Raw genomic sequence first — 17777 nt, forward strand, 5'->3', positions numbered from 1 at the left:
GGATGTGTTCATTTTTGGGTGAAAAGTGATTTGTTTGAATCACTGGTTTTTGGAATAATAATCTTGATTTTAAAACTTATCTATAGGATATGAGCCTCTCTGTAGTTGTAGGTGATTGTCCTACATTTTTGTTCAGTGGTTATTTTTGTGCGCATTGTAGTACTCAGAATATATTTGATAGTTTTTCTAACCAAGAATTTCTAAATTGACTAAAGATACTAGTAATTCTTTACTTACAGCATCTAATTTATTGCATTGAAGACTTCAAGATACTTTCCAGGCATTCCTTAGTAATATAAAGTAGTTGATTATTCCATCCTTAATTCTAAGTCTCAGTATTGAATATTCCAGTTTGTGTAGCCACTCTAGTTTAAAAAGCTGAGTTCTTAATCAGATTCTTTGAAGAGGAATATTTCTTTAACCACATGCTTATATTGTTAGCTTTTGTTTGTATTACATTGTATTCCTTACAACAGCAATAGCAGTGATAGCAACAGTATACACTGTTGTGTGAAGATGATCACTTATTCTGTAATCCCTAAAGAGAATTGTTTCCAACTGAGACGATAACAAAGAATGCAATGAGACAATTAAAGGCAGAGTGCAGATTTGAAGGAGTCTTTTGGCCTCCAAAACTTAAGAGGTGCATTATGAATGAACAAAGAAGACTGTAAGGAGAGACTGCTTTGCTTTTGGGAGCAGACTGTGCTTTGAAAGCAAACTCTGAAGGAATTTCATCTCTGAACTCTATTAAAATGCTAAAAGAATTGCTCATTCCCATTGCATGTTAGACAAAGGAATTTCAGCTAAATCTGTCAGTACTGTAAAAGATGTTTTGGTATTTCATTTATTATGTAATAATTTTTACTCTATAGATTTTGTAATAAATTCGTGCCTCGTTTGTTCCTTCCAAAGCTTGTGATGTATAACCATAAATTCCATAGCTAGTAACTACTGAGGATGCTGAAACATAATGAATGTAGTAAGTTACAGGTTTTTCTGTTGATTCCTTTCTGTAGGAAGCCATTGAATCCTTCAAAGAAGCTCTGAAGCAGAAAGCAGACTTCATAGATGCATATAAAAGTCTCGGACAAGCCTACAGGTACTCATAATCAGAAGTAGTTGAAAAGTCATTTTTTCATCCGGTTGTGTTCTTTAAAATGCACTCTAAGTTTTACACATTTATTACAAGTTGTGCAGAACCAAATGTGGTATTTGGTAGCTCCAGCAGTTGGTATGGCTGTGTCAGGATATGTTCAATATAAATAATTTCTATGTTTGCTTTGTATTTTTCATTTAGTCTCTGGGAGCTCTTTGAGTCTCCCAGACACAATGGTTAGCTAAATGGCAGTTTTCAGTAAGATGTGTTTTAAGTATGCTAAGTGATTTTAAAATGATAGAAAGGGTTAATACAACATGAGCTATAGGTGATTAAATCCTGCTTCAAATGTAGTGGCTTTGGTGTTCATGCATTTATTTGAAAGTAAAGAGCTGTGGGTAATCACTATTCTGCTAAAAATTCTTCTTGGCAAATGTATTTAAAACTAGTAAATCTTGTTTGTTTTTCTTGACTTGCTCTTTTTTGAATTACTGAACTGAAAAACTATGATAAACTAAATTGTATACTATTTCTATTTTAATTTTCTCACGACAGTTTGTCTGTGACTGTTTTTACTGTCTGCTGACATGTACAGCTGTCCTGCACATGGAGTAATTCCAGTCAGTACATTTTTAGTTCATTTCAGTTTTCAAATACCACGTGCTTTCTTCTTAGTCAACATTTAAGTAGTTGGTAAATTTTTAATAACATTTTTGTATTTTAAAAGTTAAAAAAAGTTAAAAAGTCCTCTCAAAGATATTTTTTCCAAGAATGCTTTGTGTGGAAGTTTTGTTTACTTTAGTTTCTGAAGAAATACCTTAGGTATGTGTTTTTATAGTTTTAATGTCTACTGAGGATTTTGAAGATCTGTGCTCTTGTGGGGTTGTATGTCAGAGTACATATTTCTGGAAGTAACAAGCTGTGCAGCTGTTCTTTTATTGCCACAGGAGAATGGTTGCAAAATTACTGCTTTTGTTATAGAAATTTTGCTTTAGTACTTTGTTTCTCTTTGATGATATCCCCTTTGGACACCTTAAAATCACCTTTAACAATTTTTTTTTGTCACTGTTGCCTTCTGTTTTTATTTTTCACTTTCTGTCTTCTGGAATCACCTAGAGAGCTTGGCAACTTTGATGCTGCTACAGAGAGCTTCCAGAAGGCTTTACTGCTGAATCAAAATCATGTCCAGACATTACAGCTCAAGGGAATGATGCTTTATCATCATGGTAGCTTAGATGAAGCACTAAAGAATTTTAAGGTAAGCAGGCCCTAAGTAAACACAAAATTTACATGTTTTAGCAAGGTCTTGTATTCAACAAGTGCAATAAAAGGGAAAAATTTAAAAGTTTTTCATTCTGAATGTGTGTGCATTTGAACTAGAAGTATTCTTTTCTGAATCTGTCTTAAAAGATAAAACTTAACAGTTTGTAATTAAAAATGTAATCTTGCTAAAACTAAGGTGGCTTCTTTAACTGTTTTCTGTGTTTGTAAAGCCAAGCGCTAACTGAAATATTTTATTTTTCTTTTTAAACTGGTAATTGTGTTCTTGCTGATACTTTGACTTGAAGCTTAAAGTTTTTTCATATTGGATAAAAGGTAAAATGTACTAGTCTTTAATTTTCAGCTGAAAATAATTTACAATGTTTATCTAATTTTTCTAGAGTATTTTCTTCTGAAAAATTCAGCATATGTTGTGATTCATTGTGCTTGCAGAAATTTTCATGTTGCCAAAAATCTTGCCTATCTCTACTGGCATTAAATAATTGCCTTATTTTGGAGACAGAACAAAAAAAGGCAGATGTTATTTGTATGCCCATATTCTTAAAACAAGGAATGAAATAAGATCCCTTTCCAAATGAGTCTGTGCTTATCCCAGGGAGAACACTTTACATGCATTATTACATATTCACCTTCTATAACCCAGTTTGTAGACAGTGATGTAATTGAAAAGGTACTTCAACTTCTGAGATGGAGATGCTCTTCTAAAAACATGTCATTACTGGAAGAATTGGAGCATTCATTTCTGAATCATAAACAGGAATTTGCTGTGTGTTTAATATACAGTAAATAGCTGACTAACATAGAAGTGTACTAATGCATGAAGTAGTGAAGAGATGAATGGGGGAAATGACAAAAGAGATGTACATCTATATACTTAACCCAAAATAATTTGCAATATTGTCAGGAGTATATTTTGCTTAATTTCACCCAGCTAACATTGAGCTAATATTATTAGAGAAAAGTATGCAAAGACATATTTGCATTGACAAGGTTTGGGGTTTCAGTTTTTTACCCTTTTATAAAGCTGAAAATATTTTTTCTTAAATTTGCTAGCAATTTAAGTGCTCAGCAGCATTTGAAAGAAAATGATGATGGAAGTGGATCTTAATAATCATTAAATCTTTTCACATGTCTTCTGGCCAGACAGGTTGGATTATTTGAAGATAGTCTTTCTGTCTCTTGATTTATGGGTGCTTTGTTCCTTTAATCTCCTAGAGATGTCTTCAGCTGGAACCATACAATGAAGTGTGCCAGTACATGAAGGGTCTCAGCCATGTTGCAATGGGACAGTTTTATGAAGGCATAAAAGCTCAGACCAAAGTTATGTTAAATGATCCTCTACCAGGACAGAAGGCCAGTCCAGAATATCTGAAAGTGAAATATCTCCGAGGTAAGTTGGAATTATTTGGGGTTTTTAAAAAATTTTCTTAAATGCTTCAAGGACCCTAAAAGTGTAAGCTTGCCTGTAATTATGGTCATTCTAGAGAAAACAGTGTACATTCTCATGAGCACTGTTGAGTATGTATGTTAAGAAAAAGATACACTGATTCTTATTGTTCATAAAGTTAAAAACTAAATCCAGGAATGGAATATATATTTCTGTATAAGTGTAGACTGTTGTGATACTTGGTTGAAAAAGACTTATTTCTATCTTGGAAATTGGCTAATAGAAAAATGATATTATCTAAAAATAATGACTTATTTAATTGATGTTGTTTAACTGCCAAGCATATAACCTGGTTACTGTTTTTGTGTAATGGCATAAGTAAACTGATTATGCAAACAGTATTAATTTTATTTCTTTCCTTCAGAGTATTCGAGGTATTTGCATGCACATTTGGATACCCCTCTTACAGAGTATAATACTGATACAGATCTTCCTGGAAATTTCAAGGATCACTGGGCCAAAAATCTTCCTTTTCTTATAGAAAATTATGAAGAACAGCCAGGGTTACAGCCACATATAAAGTGAGAATTTTTATTTTTAAATCTCATTTTAAATGGAGGGGGGGATCTGCCATTGACTTCAGTAAGACTGAATTAATTTGAGATATTGCATGTAAACTGCAACATACTATGTATGTTCAGTGGACTTGAGGAGGAATGAGTGTTCTTTATCCTTTAAAATGTTTCTCACACAAATGGTATTGATTTGTAAAACACAGATTTGTTTGCCAAATGGTTTCAGGACTTTTATAACCAAGCTATGTCTGATGCATGTTTTTCTCCTCTGTAAGAGATGTGTTATTTCAGAATTTCGAAAGCTATAAGCCTGATGTGCAAGAGCTCATATGTGTAGCTGATCATCTGGGTTCCATGATGCAGTATGAGACACCAGGATTTCTTCCAAATAAAAGGATACATAGAGGTATACTGAAAATGTTCTGTGAATTTGAGCGGGGGCAGGGGAGTCAGTGTGATAGTTGAATGCTGTATCTTTCCTATCTGTAAATTGGGTTTATGCTCTGTTTCTTTCAAATCAGATAGAAACTTTAAAATAATGATTGGCCTAGCTGAGCATTGGAAATCAGGATCTCTCAGACTTTCTGATGTTGTCCATTCTATTCCTGTAAATACGTTGCTTTCCCACTTCAGTTTTCCTGTCTGTGCAGCACTGAGTATTTGGCTCTGATTGGTTTTCTGTTTCTGTTGTTGGTACCTCTGTCCTCGTGCCTCACCTCAGCAATGGGATTGGCCACTCTAGAAGTAATGCAGGCTGTGCAGCGCACTTGGGCAAACTCCAAAGTTCGGATGAATGGGAAGACCAGGCTGATGCAGTGGAGAGATATGTTTGATATTGCTGTGAAGTGGAGAAGGTAATGGTCACAGAGGGCAAGCCTGGACTGGTTGTCATGATGATGAGTGCTCCAGGTAACCAAAGGGCTGCAGTCATGGACAAGAAAATGAGCACTAGCTGCCACTCTGTAACTAGAAAAGTTCTGATAAAAGGATGATGTAGTTCTGATAAAAGAAAAGGAGTGCACTTCTGAAAATACTCCATTTTTCTTCTTCCATAAAGGAGGGGAAAAAAAGGTATAGCATTTTCCAGTTGAAGCAAAGCTGTGAGTGACCATAGGATCCATTGCAGCTAAGGCAAATAAAAGCTAACAGGTTCAACTCCAGAAACATCAAATGTTTGAGTTGTATGGTTTTTTATAAGAAAAATATCTGTATTTCAGGAAAAGTTCTTTTCTGTAATCTCTGAATTCTAGTTTTTGCCTAAAATTGTTTTGTCTGTGAACGAAGCTTTATTAGAAATATTGCATGGATTGAAATGTGTGCCAAATGTTGATGTCCTTTGTCTTTGTAGGATAGCTGACCCTGACCAGCCTGTGCTTTGGTTGGACCAAATGCCTGCCCGGAGCCTTAGCAGAGGTTTCAATAATCACATTAACTTAATCAGGTATGAGAGTTTTACCAAACAGCATTCCCACACACACTAAGGGGTTGCACCAGAATTGCCAGCTCTTTGTGAAACAGCATTTTACAACATTGAATGTGTATGTGCTTACTGTTTTACTTTAATATTCATTTTATGATTCCTGATGGAACATTTGGGATTTGTGCACAGTTTTTCCTTACGACATTTCCTCTTTTTCCTGAATTGCAGTTGTATTACTGAGTTGTAGAACTGTCTAAAAAGGATCCAGAATATACATATTTTCACATGCTATTTTTAATTCCCAAGTAACCTTAAGTGTAAAAATTTTATTGAGTTTATCATAGTTGTAATTTTTGTCAATCCTGCTTCTCAAAGGCAGATTGAAACAATGCTGTTTTATTAGTTTTAATAGTGATTTACAGTGGAGAGGGAAAACAGTTCTCATACTTGTTTTCAAGGCAGGCCAAAGTAAAGCAAAAATTATGAAATAAGTAACCTGTGAAATGTAACAGTTGCACTTCCAAATAAAGATAAAATTTAAAAGATTCAACCAGTGTTGTACGTTCCATCTTCTCCCATGCTGCAAAACTTTGTGGTCATGACAGTGCTACCCTGTTTGAAGTGGAACAAGTGTGACAGACTCAATGTGGCAACATCACTGTCAATCACAGGAGCAGAGTGTGTTTGTGTAAGTAAATATGTAGCCAGGTTTCAGCTTAATCCACCCCCTTCTAGGAAATACTGAATCTTTGATCTGTCATGCTGCTTTTATGTGTGTCTATCTCTTTGTTCTTTGAGAAGCTGTACTAAAAAAGGAGAATGAGGGAAACAAAGCCTTCTCAAGAATTATTTCAGGCAGAGAAAAATAGTGATGTTTTGATGTTCATATGCAGAGGCTCATGAGGATTTGTCCTCACTCTTCCTTTCAGTCTGTGGAATGGACCCTAGCAGCCTCTCCTTTACTTGGAGTGGTTAATGCTGCATTAAACTCCAGTGCAGATCATTTACTTTGCAAGATGTGCTGCTTTTTGAACAGTCTTGTGCTCAGGTTTCTCTCTTCACCCAAGCCATTTGGGCTCCAAGCTGTTTCCATCTTTGCTGCATTTCTCTCTTGTGGTGTGTACAGTGCAGCAGAAACCACAGCCATCTGTCCTGAGACAGAGATGCATTCCATACTTCACCTGTTTCTTCGTGGTTTTATTTCTAAATGGGAGAGTAAAAGCCTAACTTCTAGGAGACCTGTGTTGGCAGAAAGGCATTCATGTAACAACACTTAATTAACATCCTTAAACTAATACTGAACATTTAATCTGCGGAGATATGTCCTTGTACAGAATCTCTGTGTCAGGAACTCTGGTTCTGCAGTGACCAGGGTACTTGTTTTCCTTTCATCAGAGAATGCTGGCAAAACTGAAGATGTACTCTTACAGCTGTTTTGGTCATTTTATAGAAGTCTGAAGTAAGCTTCAGAATTGTAGGCCCACAGTGAACCTAATTCTAACCTTTTTGGTTTTGCTCAGCCTTGGCTTTTGGGGATCTCATCAGCGTTTTGGTTTGGCTTGTATGATAGCTAAGTAGTGGTTCTCTGAAAAATACTGGTTTGCTGCCTGTTTTGAAGAAATAGATTTGAAGCAGCCTAAATACCACTGTCTTAGGAGTTTCTTGTGCTTTAGTACTGGATGGTGGTTGCATTCTTTTTGACTCTGGAAACCTGTTCTGGTGTGGTCATTCTCCAGCCTTAAGTAATAATCACTTGCTTTGATCAGCTTTCTGTTATTTGTTTCTGCTTTTGGCTCCATCCTGATTATTTCGTGTGATGTGAGGGATAAAATAAATGGTCATATTAAACGGTAATAGTTGTTTTTTCACAGTTTTGAAGCATCTTCTAGTTCACAGATTTCTAAATGACCATTTCTTCTTAAAGAATTATGCAGATTTGTATAATTTCATTTTTACATTACTCAGCTTGTAAAATGGCTGCTGATTGAAGAGACTAATAGGGCACAGAACTAATACCCTTTTCTTGATAACTGAGGTGTTTTTATAGTCTTTTTGACTGTCCTTCAGGAACATATACTTTGTTTTATAGTTAGGTTATGGTTTGAAAGTTATTTTCATACCCATATGTCTAAGGCTGAATTCTTTCTAAAACAGCATGGCTACCTGACAGCCAGGTGTAACAGTAGATTTAGGCTGACAAATAGCAGTTTGCATGGTTATTATGTATATTAAAATAAAAGCTGTTCAGTCAAACAAGAAATGTGGCAACAGCAGTTGGGTGTTCTTCCAGAATTTGTAAAAGATCTAGTCAAGCTGTCTCTAGGTTTTATTTCGTCTGAATTGCACACCAGGAATTTCTGTGGGGAGAAATACTTAGATTATTTTTCTTTTTCTTTAGTCAAATTCATTCCATTGGAAGTCCAGTATTGTTCAGTGATTCCTGTCAAATGAGTCTTGTCATGGAGGCATTAGCATTCAGTGTCTGCTGAATTAATTTTTTTTCTTCTCTAGAATGGCAAAATGTTTGGAGTGTGTCAGAAAAGAACAACCTTTTTTGTTTGTTTTGTGTCAATTTGGGGACCTTTTTAAAAAGATATATAAGAAACATCTTGCATTTCACAATTTTTGATAGGATTTCAGATCTTAAGATGCAAGTGTCAGTCAGCTGTCTCTTTGTTGGTCCATGGACAAGGGTGAATTTGGCTTATCTCCTTTCTGGCATAAATGATCAAAGCTAGTAAAGTTTGATCTAAAGTTGAGAAAATGTTTTGGAAAGCTTTAGCTGTTTTCATAGACAAAGCAAGGATTTGTGATCAGCTAAACATTAATGATATGCTTAATGTTCTTATGGGAAAAAGAGGCATTCTGGAACACTGCAGCTTTTGAATTCTTGGTGGTAATGTTTGCTAAACAAGAAGAAAGAGTGGGAATAAACACAAATCACTTCTGACCACCCACCAAAATTCTTTCTTGGTACAACAGCTTCTCGACAGCCTTATAGAGGAGAGGTCTGCTTTGGATGTATTTTCCAAGATGACACTAAAGGAGAACCCACTTCCTTATACTGACACACTACTGCCTGTTGTACAGATATTTTTAAATACAGATGGAAAAGGATGGGACGTACAACAAGGGCAAATTCTGTATATTAGGTTTGTCTTCATCCTTCCACTTTCCCTGCCTCCCTTTCCTATGTGCAGATGTGTATGTGTTCTAATTCTGTTCAGTTTTTGAGGACTGTTTCTGCTTGTTTTCTGAGACTAGGCCTTCTAAGGTGAGAGACTGTCAAGTGAGACATTAGACAGGGACTTGAGCTGACAAAAATCCCCTAAAGTGGAAAGAAAAAGCTAGGTGCACACAGCTTCCTGTGATTGACAGTGGTTTTGCTTCCTCAGAGAGCGATAACACTTGCTTTATAAAATCTTGTTTTGTAGACTGGGAGAAGAGGAAGGACTCCTACAAATGCAGTAATGGTATGTAATTTTTCCTCTCAGAGTGATTGTAATCCCAACAGGTTTCTACCACATCTTAATATTGATTTTTATTTTTTTTTACTTAGAAATCCAAGGGAAAAAGCAACACCTTTTAATGTTTTTGTTTTTCAGTTACTGCTTGTAATTCTTGGGATTAAAAGCAAAAATAGTTCAATATAGAGGAACATAAGTGAATAAAGAACCATGTATGTGAACAGTCAGAGCAGATCAACATGTATATTGCCAAATATGTAAACTGGAGCATGTTGTTATCTAGATGTGCAAATTGAGAATTCTTTTCTAGTTGTGTTGTATCTATGAGTCTAGGGAAGAATATATCTTGTACAAATTCATAATTATTATATATAGATAAGATTTGCTGGAATCAGGCACACTAAAAATGTAGAAATATGCATGGAATGTAGTTTATCAGAGAACACCAATTCTAATGATACATGAATTTGAGCAAGTTCACTATGTAATCTATATTTAAAATGGGAGATTGGCAATTTACCATGTAGATAAATCCTACATGCTTCATTCCTTTAATTTACAGAGCAATTGTGAAAAGAATTGTGTCAAATATTAATGAGTAATATTTGTGTCCTGGAATGTTGGGTTGAAAATCAAGACTTCAAAAAACCCTTTCTTTTCTTTGTAGGGGACAGGTCATTAACATGCGGTACCTGGAATACTTTGAGAAAATTCTTCATTTTATCAAAGACAGGATCCTTGTTTATCATGGGTAAATTACAATTTTTTGCCCCCTCCTTTGTTCTCCTGGTAATAGTGATCTAAATGAATACATATTCATTTAGATCTAAAACAATACAAAATATTCATTTTACAAAGTCCAAAAGACTTTTTTCTTAGTTTAGTAAGTTCTGGTTTCCTTAGCATATATAATTGTTTTAATTCCTGCTGGAAATGGAAAATTGTATTCATTGCCACATAAAGAAACTTAATAGGAAAAAAACCCCTGTGAATTAGAGTATACATAGAAAGTAATAACTGTTTGGAATTTGTAGCCATGGTTCTGTCATGATAGGATCTCTATTCTTTCTAAGCATATGATTTATTTATGATGTTGGGGTTCCTCTTGGTAGAATCAAGTACAGTTACTCTGACTATTGATATAAATTTATTAAGAAGTGAGGAGAAAAAAAGAGAAACAAAGATATGGAAGGTAATTTTCATTGACCAGGTATTTGACAAGGAGCTTTAAATGCGCAGAGAATCTTTACTATCTGTTACATAGATGGGTTGGTAGATGCCCTGGAACTGAAGAGAGTTGTAGAGTCTTGAATGAAATAATATGACTAAAGGTAACATGAAAATTGATGTTGCCATCTGTCCTGAATACTGTACAGTATTCTGATAACATAAAAAACGAAAAAACTCTTTTAGCTTTAAGCCCTCTAATTTTCCTCTGGCCTGGTAACTTTTATTAAATACTGAGTTCTGTTTTTCAATCTCATTGTGCTGCTTAAATATCAAAAATGAAAGTGCAGGAAATCCTTGTAACTATTGAAAATGTTCAAGTTTTAGAAGTTTATGATAGTTGCTGAAAATATGTAGCTGGCACTCTGTCCTCTGTTGCTGGGAAGTTTGTTCACAGTAAGCCCAGTAGCATTTGACCTTAAACCAGACCAATTTGTGGTGTGATTTCTAAGAGAATTATGTTCTTAAAATCTGGTACAGTGTAATTAATAATGATTAGAGCAGTAATTCAACAGGTTTCTTCGTGATCCCACTGTGCCTGCATCTGAAGTATTTACTTGCCTTTGGGGCTACTCAGATGCGTATTTTGTGAAGAATATTTCTAATTTTAACTCTCTCCTACTTCCATCTTTCCTTACCTAGAACCCCCTGCCCACACACACTCATGCAAACACTGTTTGATGCTTTAGAATGGTCAACAGCAAGAGTAAGACAGAGTAGTCGATTAGAATAAGATAAATCTGAATACTGAAATTGAGGTTTGAAGCAGAAAAAAATAAGCTGAGCTGATACAAGAGAAACTTACTTTTTGAACTATAGGAGAGCATGTAGACAAGTATAAGGGAACTTATTTTCAGAACATAAATAATTAATTTTCAACAACTTACTTAACTATGGCTGATTAGATTAAAGGTATGTGAATTTCCAGAAATACTACGTGTGTTCAACTGTTGTATTTCATATTTAATTTTTTCCAGTGCTAATAATCCAAAAGGACTGCTAGAGGTTCGAGAGGCTTTGGAAAAGGTACATAAAGTAGAAGATCTTCTCCCCATAATGAAGGTAAATTACAGAAAAACTTCAATATATGGTAAAAACCATGAAATGTGTTCTGGGAGATATTCAGTTCCTCAAAATAAAACCATTGTATATAAACTTGAAAAGAGTAACTGGAAATTCTAGCTCAGGTTACTCCAAATCTGGATATATATGGTTGGATCTTCCCTTTGATATGTGTGAATGGGTGATGTATATTTGAAATCCTTTGCCTAACTGTGGACTGGTAACAAAATAATGGGAAACCAGAATGTTAAATGTAATTCTTTGAAACCAACCTTCTCAACCTAAGAGGGTTTGTGGTCAGATCTGCCATAGTGGGCTCGCTCTGTGCCTGTACAATAGGAAGGAGAAAAATTGATTGCTGTGCATGTAAGATTAGTAATATGGAAGCTCTTTTTACTTTTAGGTTCATTGGTGCAGCTCAGTATGTGGTGGGGCTGGCACAGGGAAGAGGGGGAGTAGTTGTTCTTTGTGACTGACAGCTAAAATGAAATCCTGGATAACATTTTTGAGCTTAGGAAGACTTGCCAAAAAAGGAGTGGGAAACCTGCAGGTTTTATTCCTCCTGCTGGTGGTATTTGTAGAAAGGCTTTGGATATATGACCTGCAAAATAATTTGTACTCTTATCTTGAGTAGTAAGTCTTGAGCTGGGTTTAAGTAAAAGTTCTTTCCCCCCCTCCAAATTAATCTAGGGGTGAGCAGTGTGTAAGTATTTAGGGTTGGGGAAACAAAGTTACAAAGTATGTCTTTTTAAAGGATAGTAGAGGATTTTAATCAGAGCAGAATAAAATTTGGGAAGAAACCATTATGCTAAATAGAGACAAATTCTTTCTTATCTTGTGTGTCCACGCTGGAATTTTGTATCTAAGCAAAGCAGCTGGGTTGCCATAGAGCAGAAATCTCTGAAGCTGCCTTGCTGCTACTCCTGACAGACTGTCTGGGCTTGGATGAGTTCTTGATACTAGTGCTCACTCATGCACTGCAGTTATCTTTGCAGGAGCCACGTGGTTTAAGCATTACATTTTTCTCTGGGTTTTAAAATGTGTTGTGAATATATGTTCTTTGAAAACACCCCAATTTCAGAGGCCCTTTTTATGTTACTGCCTTGTTCTTGGCTTTGAAACATGAAGCCAAGTGGATAAAAACTGAACCTAAAAGCTTTTGCTGAAGAAGTAGTAGATGCTGGGGTGGGCAGCTAAGTGTTCCCTCCTGACACTCAAATGTGCAAGTAGGACCCTGTAGGGCATCTAATCTGGTTGCTTTTGAATTGTAGGCTAGAAAAAATGCTACCAGTGGATTTTAAAAATACAGGTTACTCCAAGAAAGTGATGAAAATATATAAACATGGTGGACTGTATATTATTGTTTCAAAGTAAATGTCTCAACTGGCAGAAGTTTCCATACCTGTACATTTTGGTCTGGTTTGAGTCTCCTGCATCCCATTCCAGACTGTATCAAAGTGGAATGCTGTCTCATTAGAGACTTTTTGTTCTTTAAAATAAATGCAGATTCTCTTGAAACAAAACACCCTGGAACACAGGTTTGGGTTAATATAAATGACTGCATGAGTAAACACTAGTGCATACTAGTTTCATTAGTGCCTGTATAAAATGAATGTCTTTCTGATAGTGATGTTATTTGGGTAGCTGGCAAATGCTCTATGTGGAAAGCTGGGATTTTGGCTTTACTTAAATGCAGTTCTGCCTGGTTTATACAACTCTATGGCTACAGTGTTACTCTTAGATAATGTAGCTTTGTAAAGTTCTTAAACCTAGAGATATTTTCCTTCTGATGAGAATAAACATCACTTGAAACTGGATCACAGTTAAGAAACTGTTGCTTTGAGTTTTATTCTGGAATTCACACTTGGATTAATGCAACCACTTCTTTGTGTAAACATAAAATGGGGTCTCAAATTTCTGCTTTTCCATTTACATGGTTGCACCAAAAGGTCACCATCAGCACGCAACTTGAGGACAAATCTGTACAACTTGAACTGCTTTGTACAGTGGCTTTTCATAAGCAGCACATTTTATTCTTTATAACTATTTAGTTATAAAGTTAAATGCCACTGTACCTCATTCAGAATTTATGATTTCCATTCAGAAGGAAATAAAGGATGAATGAAATAATGTCACTGACAGTAACTTTGTTCTGTTCTGTAAGTTGTCAACATTCATTTCTACTCCATGTATTTTATGTGCTTCAAAGCAATAGGTAGGCCTCTGCCTCTGCTACCTCTAATATTACTTTTTTTTGTTTTGAAAGCAGTTTAACAGTAAAACCAGAGATGGATTCACTGTGAACACAAAAGTCCCCAGCTTGAAGGATCAAGGGAAAGAATATGATGGATTCACAATTACAATAACAGGAGATAAGTACGTTCACTGTTTTCAAGGGTTAGGGTACATTCAGCAGTGATGAACTATTAGCAATTAATTGTCTGAAATGCCATTTCTGTTCACATAAAGTGGGTTTTGTTTCTCCCTAGTGGCATTTTTGTAAATAACTAAAGTTTATTCATTTGAGGGCTTGATTCCTGTTGTGTTTTCAACAAAAAGGGAATTTGGATAACACTGGTGGAACTGAGTTGATTCTCAAACATACAGCACAGAAGTGATAAGAGACCTTGTTTTTCAGCTTAGACTATAAAATGCCTAAAGGAGAAACATATCAACTACCTCAGTATGTATAAATATCAAAATGCATTTCATCTTGTGAGACTTTATCTTTTGTGTTTACTGAGAAGTCCTGAATGGAAGGGAAATTTCTGTGATCTAAGAATAGAAGACACGGTCTTCTATTTGAGATTTTGACTTTTTTTATGTTTGAGATGTTTGCAGACCTTCTATCTGCAAGTGAAAATTTAAATAGTACCTGAATGTCTGAGAATACAACAGGAGGCTTTGGGTCACTCTCTGAATGAGATAGTAAATGTCTCACTTTATTGATTCTGATTCCTTGTCTTTCTGAAAGTGAGAAAATTGAAGCTCAGAAGCACTGTCAAACTATTAAATTAAAACTTTAATTTAAAAAAGCTAAAATTCTATGCATTGGGATTTTTCCCAGAATTTGTGTGCTTTCAATGAGTGGCATGGAATCCAAACTTCCCTACTGAAATATTAATGTATCTCTTGTTTTTTTATTTTACATTCTAAATCACAGGCTTATGTATGATGAAAGAGCATTAAATATATGGCCTCACTATTTTGAGGAAAACTTTTTGGTGTCAGTAAATAGCCTAACTTTGTTCTGGACAAACTTTGTTCAGTGTCATTCAGTCTGTTTTGATCCATAGTTGGTAACTGCCTTATACCAAAACAATCCTGTTAGAAATGAAGAAAACTACATTCAGCATTCTATACAAAAATCCAAAGTCGGTGAAGATATTTTAAAATTTCATATTTCTTATTTTTTACCCGCAATTTAAGTGGAACACTAATGTTTGTCAGGTATTCTTCAATGTAAATACTTCTTCTGTGATTAGGTGGCAGTCTTTATGCATTCTTTAAAACTTAGGATTGATGTAGCATTTTTAATTCAGCAATTTTTGGGGATTTTTAATTAAATGGGAAGTAATGCACGTGCTTAAGGAAGATGATAGGGAAAAAGTGATGTGTAACTGTAGTAGATTTGTAATTTACCCTGGATATGCATCAAGTTCTGTTCAAAAAATGTCTTACCTCCTTTTCTTTTTCATTTGCTTAACAGAGTGGGGAACATACTATTTTCAGTAGAAACTCAGACAACAGAAGAGAGAACACAGCTGTATCATGCAGAAATAGATGCACTATATAAGGATCTAACAGCTAAAGGAAAAATTCTAATTCTGTCTGCAGAGCTGGGGGTAAGGCTGTTCAAGCAATTATTAATTCCTTTAAAAAGCCTTTTATGTTTTTATACTCTCTGTTTAATAGTCCCAGTTGTAACAGTTTTTGACAGAGTTCATAGGCAATAAAGTTACTTAAACCCAGTTCTGACAAGTAGCATAAGAAGTTGCTATCATTCTATCTGTCCTTTTAAAATTTGCTGGGCTTTGCCTGCAGTACTAGAGAGTGTCCAGGCAAGGTCTCAGTACTGCAGTGTGTTCTGGTTGTTTCTTACTTTTCTCTTGGGCCTGTGTTCACCTTTGCCATCATCCCTGTAAGTGCTGTTTAGGGTTTGGCTCACAGTGGTTACATATAAGATGACTAACACAAATTTGTGAGAAGCTCTAGAATTGGGTTTGTGTTGATTTGATGTGCTAGGACAGTCTGACTACATTTGAGCTTTTTCTTTTTCCTCCTTTAAAATGTGTATAGATGAAATGTGTTTCACCTAAATGTTAAAGATACAACAAAGTAGTTTGTTCAAACTTCTGTTAATCAGACGTCAGTTTCATTATTTCACATTTTCACATTTGAAAATTGTTCTTAAAAATACTTGTGGTTAATGTATGACTTTGCAATGTATACCTTTGTAAGGTATTACCTGGCTATTAAATTATCTTTAATTCATGCTTTTTTCTTCTCTTAGGAAGTAGATGCTGTTTGCAACTTGATCCTGTCACTAGTGTATTACTTCTATAATTTAATGCCACTTTCAAGAGGATCTAGGTTGGTGTTGGTATTCATCATCTGTTACCTTTGTTGCCTGCTGTACAGTGTCCAGGCCTTGCAGTATCTTAATGCAGTTTTGATATTAATATTATTTTTAATCGAGCTGTGTGCCCTGCACAGCTTTTCCTTTTGTGCTGCTGTGACAATGGGAACTGACTTGGTACTGTTTTAAATGCTGGTTTGTAATTGCTAATGGTAACTATTCATAGCTGCATGTATATTTAAAATGATGAGTAGTCTCAGCTCACACATTGAGAAGTGTTATTTTTAAATTTTAATGCTTGGTTTTCTAATCCATATTGTGTTACACCACTGTAATTTCACTTAGGAAGTTTTTCTAAAATGTGTATTTAAAATGAGATATACTTTGGCATAACTTACTTCAATTAAGTATACACTAAAATATTATTTTAGTAAATTGTTGCAACTGTAAAGGTCACCAGATGAAACTGTAGGATAAAGTTGCATATATCACAGAACTCTTCAACTGGAATTCTAGTTTGATGCAAACCTGCTGTTTAATGCAAAATGTAAGACTATTCTGAATCTCTGTTCCACAAAGCACTTAAGCACTTAACATCTTTAATCTTACTTCTAGATACAGTTCAGTATGAAAAGAACCTTGAGATTTTGGGATTTTTTAATCAGATTTTGCATTTATCTTATAGAATGTAAAAATTAGAAGACATTCTGTCTGAGATTCACAGTTAAAAAAAATTTAAAAAAAGTTAAAAATGAAATAACTTTATAGTGTTTAAAAATGAATAGCTTTACAGTGCCTCCACTGGAGTAGAGTTAATAAACTCTTCTGGGCTACAGCTGATCTTCTTGGGAGCAGGAGTCTGCTTTGTTTTCAGCCCTGTAGAGTCTTAAGAGCTCCAAAGTCTGAAAATATGGTTCTGACTAATGTAGAAACAGTAGTAAAACCCCATAAGTTCATAGCTTTCATTCTGGTGATGTTGGATAATTACAGGGATTTCACTTTTTAAGTGTTTTGTTCTCGTTTTTTTTCCTTCTACAATAACTGGCACAGTAATCTTTACTAGCCTTCTATGAAACAATACTATGCTCCATTTCTGTTGTAGTCTAAAATAGCATTATGGAAAGACTGCTACTCCATTTGTTGCTTTTAATTTTATTTTTTTAGTGTGATAGCCTATTCAGTGATCATGGGAGCACTAATGGCAAGTGGAAAAGAAGTATCAGGAAAAATCCCTAAAGGAAAGGCAAGTATCAAAATATCAAAGTGCATTAGCTCAGTCTTGATAGAGGAGATAATACTTGTAAATGTGGGGAAAGAGCTGGAAGAATGAACAGAAGTTGCATGCTTATTTGCTGGAGAGGGATCAGCTGCATGCCATGATGTCTTGCAGCCTGAGAGAGTATTGAAAATTCCATTGCTGTTCTGACAGCTGGTGAATTGGGAGATGGCATGTGCAGTAATGCGGATTAGTCAAATTGTAGCAGTTTGGTCCAAAAGGAATTACAAATCTGTTACTGAAGCATTTCCATTGTGCTGAGCTGCTCTTTTCAGCTTGCTTTAAGAAGGGTACTGAGAATATTGGGACAGAATTAGTGATTCTTCTGGTGCACCGGAGTAATTTTCTGTCTGTACTCTGTGTATTGTAGAGCTTTTAGGGCTTGGTAAGTAGAAGTGAATTTG

General features: G+C 35.2%; 1 protein-coding gene across 2 annotated transcripts in view; it reads left to right on the forward strand.

Annotated features, from left to right (window-relative positions):
* TTC13 (tetratricopeptide repeat domain 13) overlaps window positions 1-17777 on the forward strand; it is a 41630-nt gene that overhangs the window by 18410 nt on the left and 5443 nt on the right. The window contains exons 9-21 of one of the 2 annotated variants that reach the window (XM_074537449.1): window positions 1020-1102; window positions 2216-2357; window positions 3596-3770; window positions 4192-4348; window positions 4618-4748; window positions 5064-5196; window positions 5691-5783; window positions 9897-9980; window positions 11434-11518; window positions 13785-13894; window positions 15228-15363; window positions 16032-16111; window positions 17262-17340. In XM_074537449.1, the coding sequence (XP_074393550.1) occupies window positions 1020-1102; window positions 2216-2357; window positions 3596-3770; window positions 4192-4348; window positions 4618-4748; window positions 5064-5196; window positions 5691-5783; window positions 9897-9980; window positions 11434-11518; window positions 13785-13894; window positions 15228-15363; window positions 16032-16111; window positions 17262-17340 (1488 nt within the window). The remainder of the gene's footprint in view (window positions 1-1019; window positions 1103-2215; window positions 2358-3595; window positions 3771-4191; window positions 4349-4617; window positions 4749-5063; window positions 5197-5690; window positions 5784-9896; window positions 9981-11433; window positions 11519-13784; window positions 13895-15227; window positions 15364-16031; window positions 16112-17261; window positions 17341-17777) is intronic. The other variant, XM_074537450.1, reaches the window with a different exon arrangement.

This window comes from Zonotrichia albicollis, chromosome 3 (assembly GCF_047830755.1).
Source record: "Zonotrichia albicollis isolate bZonAlb1 chromosome 3, bZonAlb1.hap1, whole genome shotgun sequence".
Lineage (NCBI taxonomy): Eukaryota > Metazoa > Chordata > Aves > Passeriformes > Passerellidae > Zonotrichia > Zonotrichia albicollis.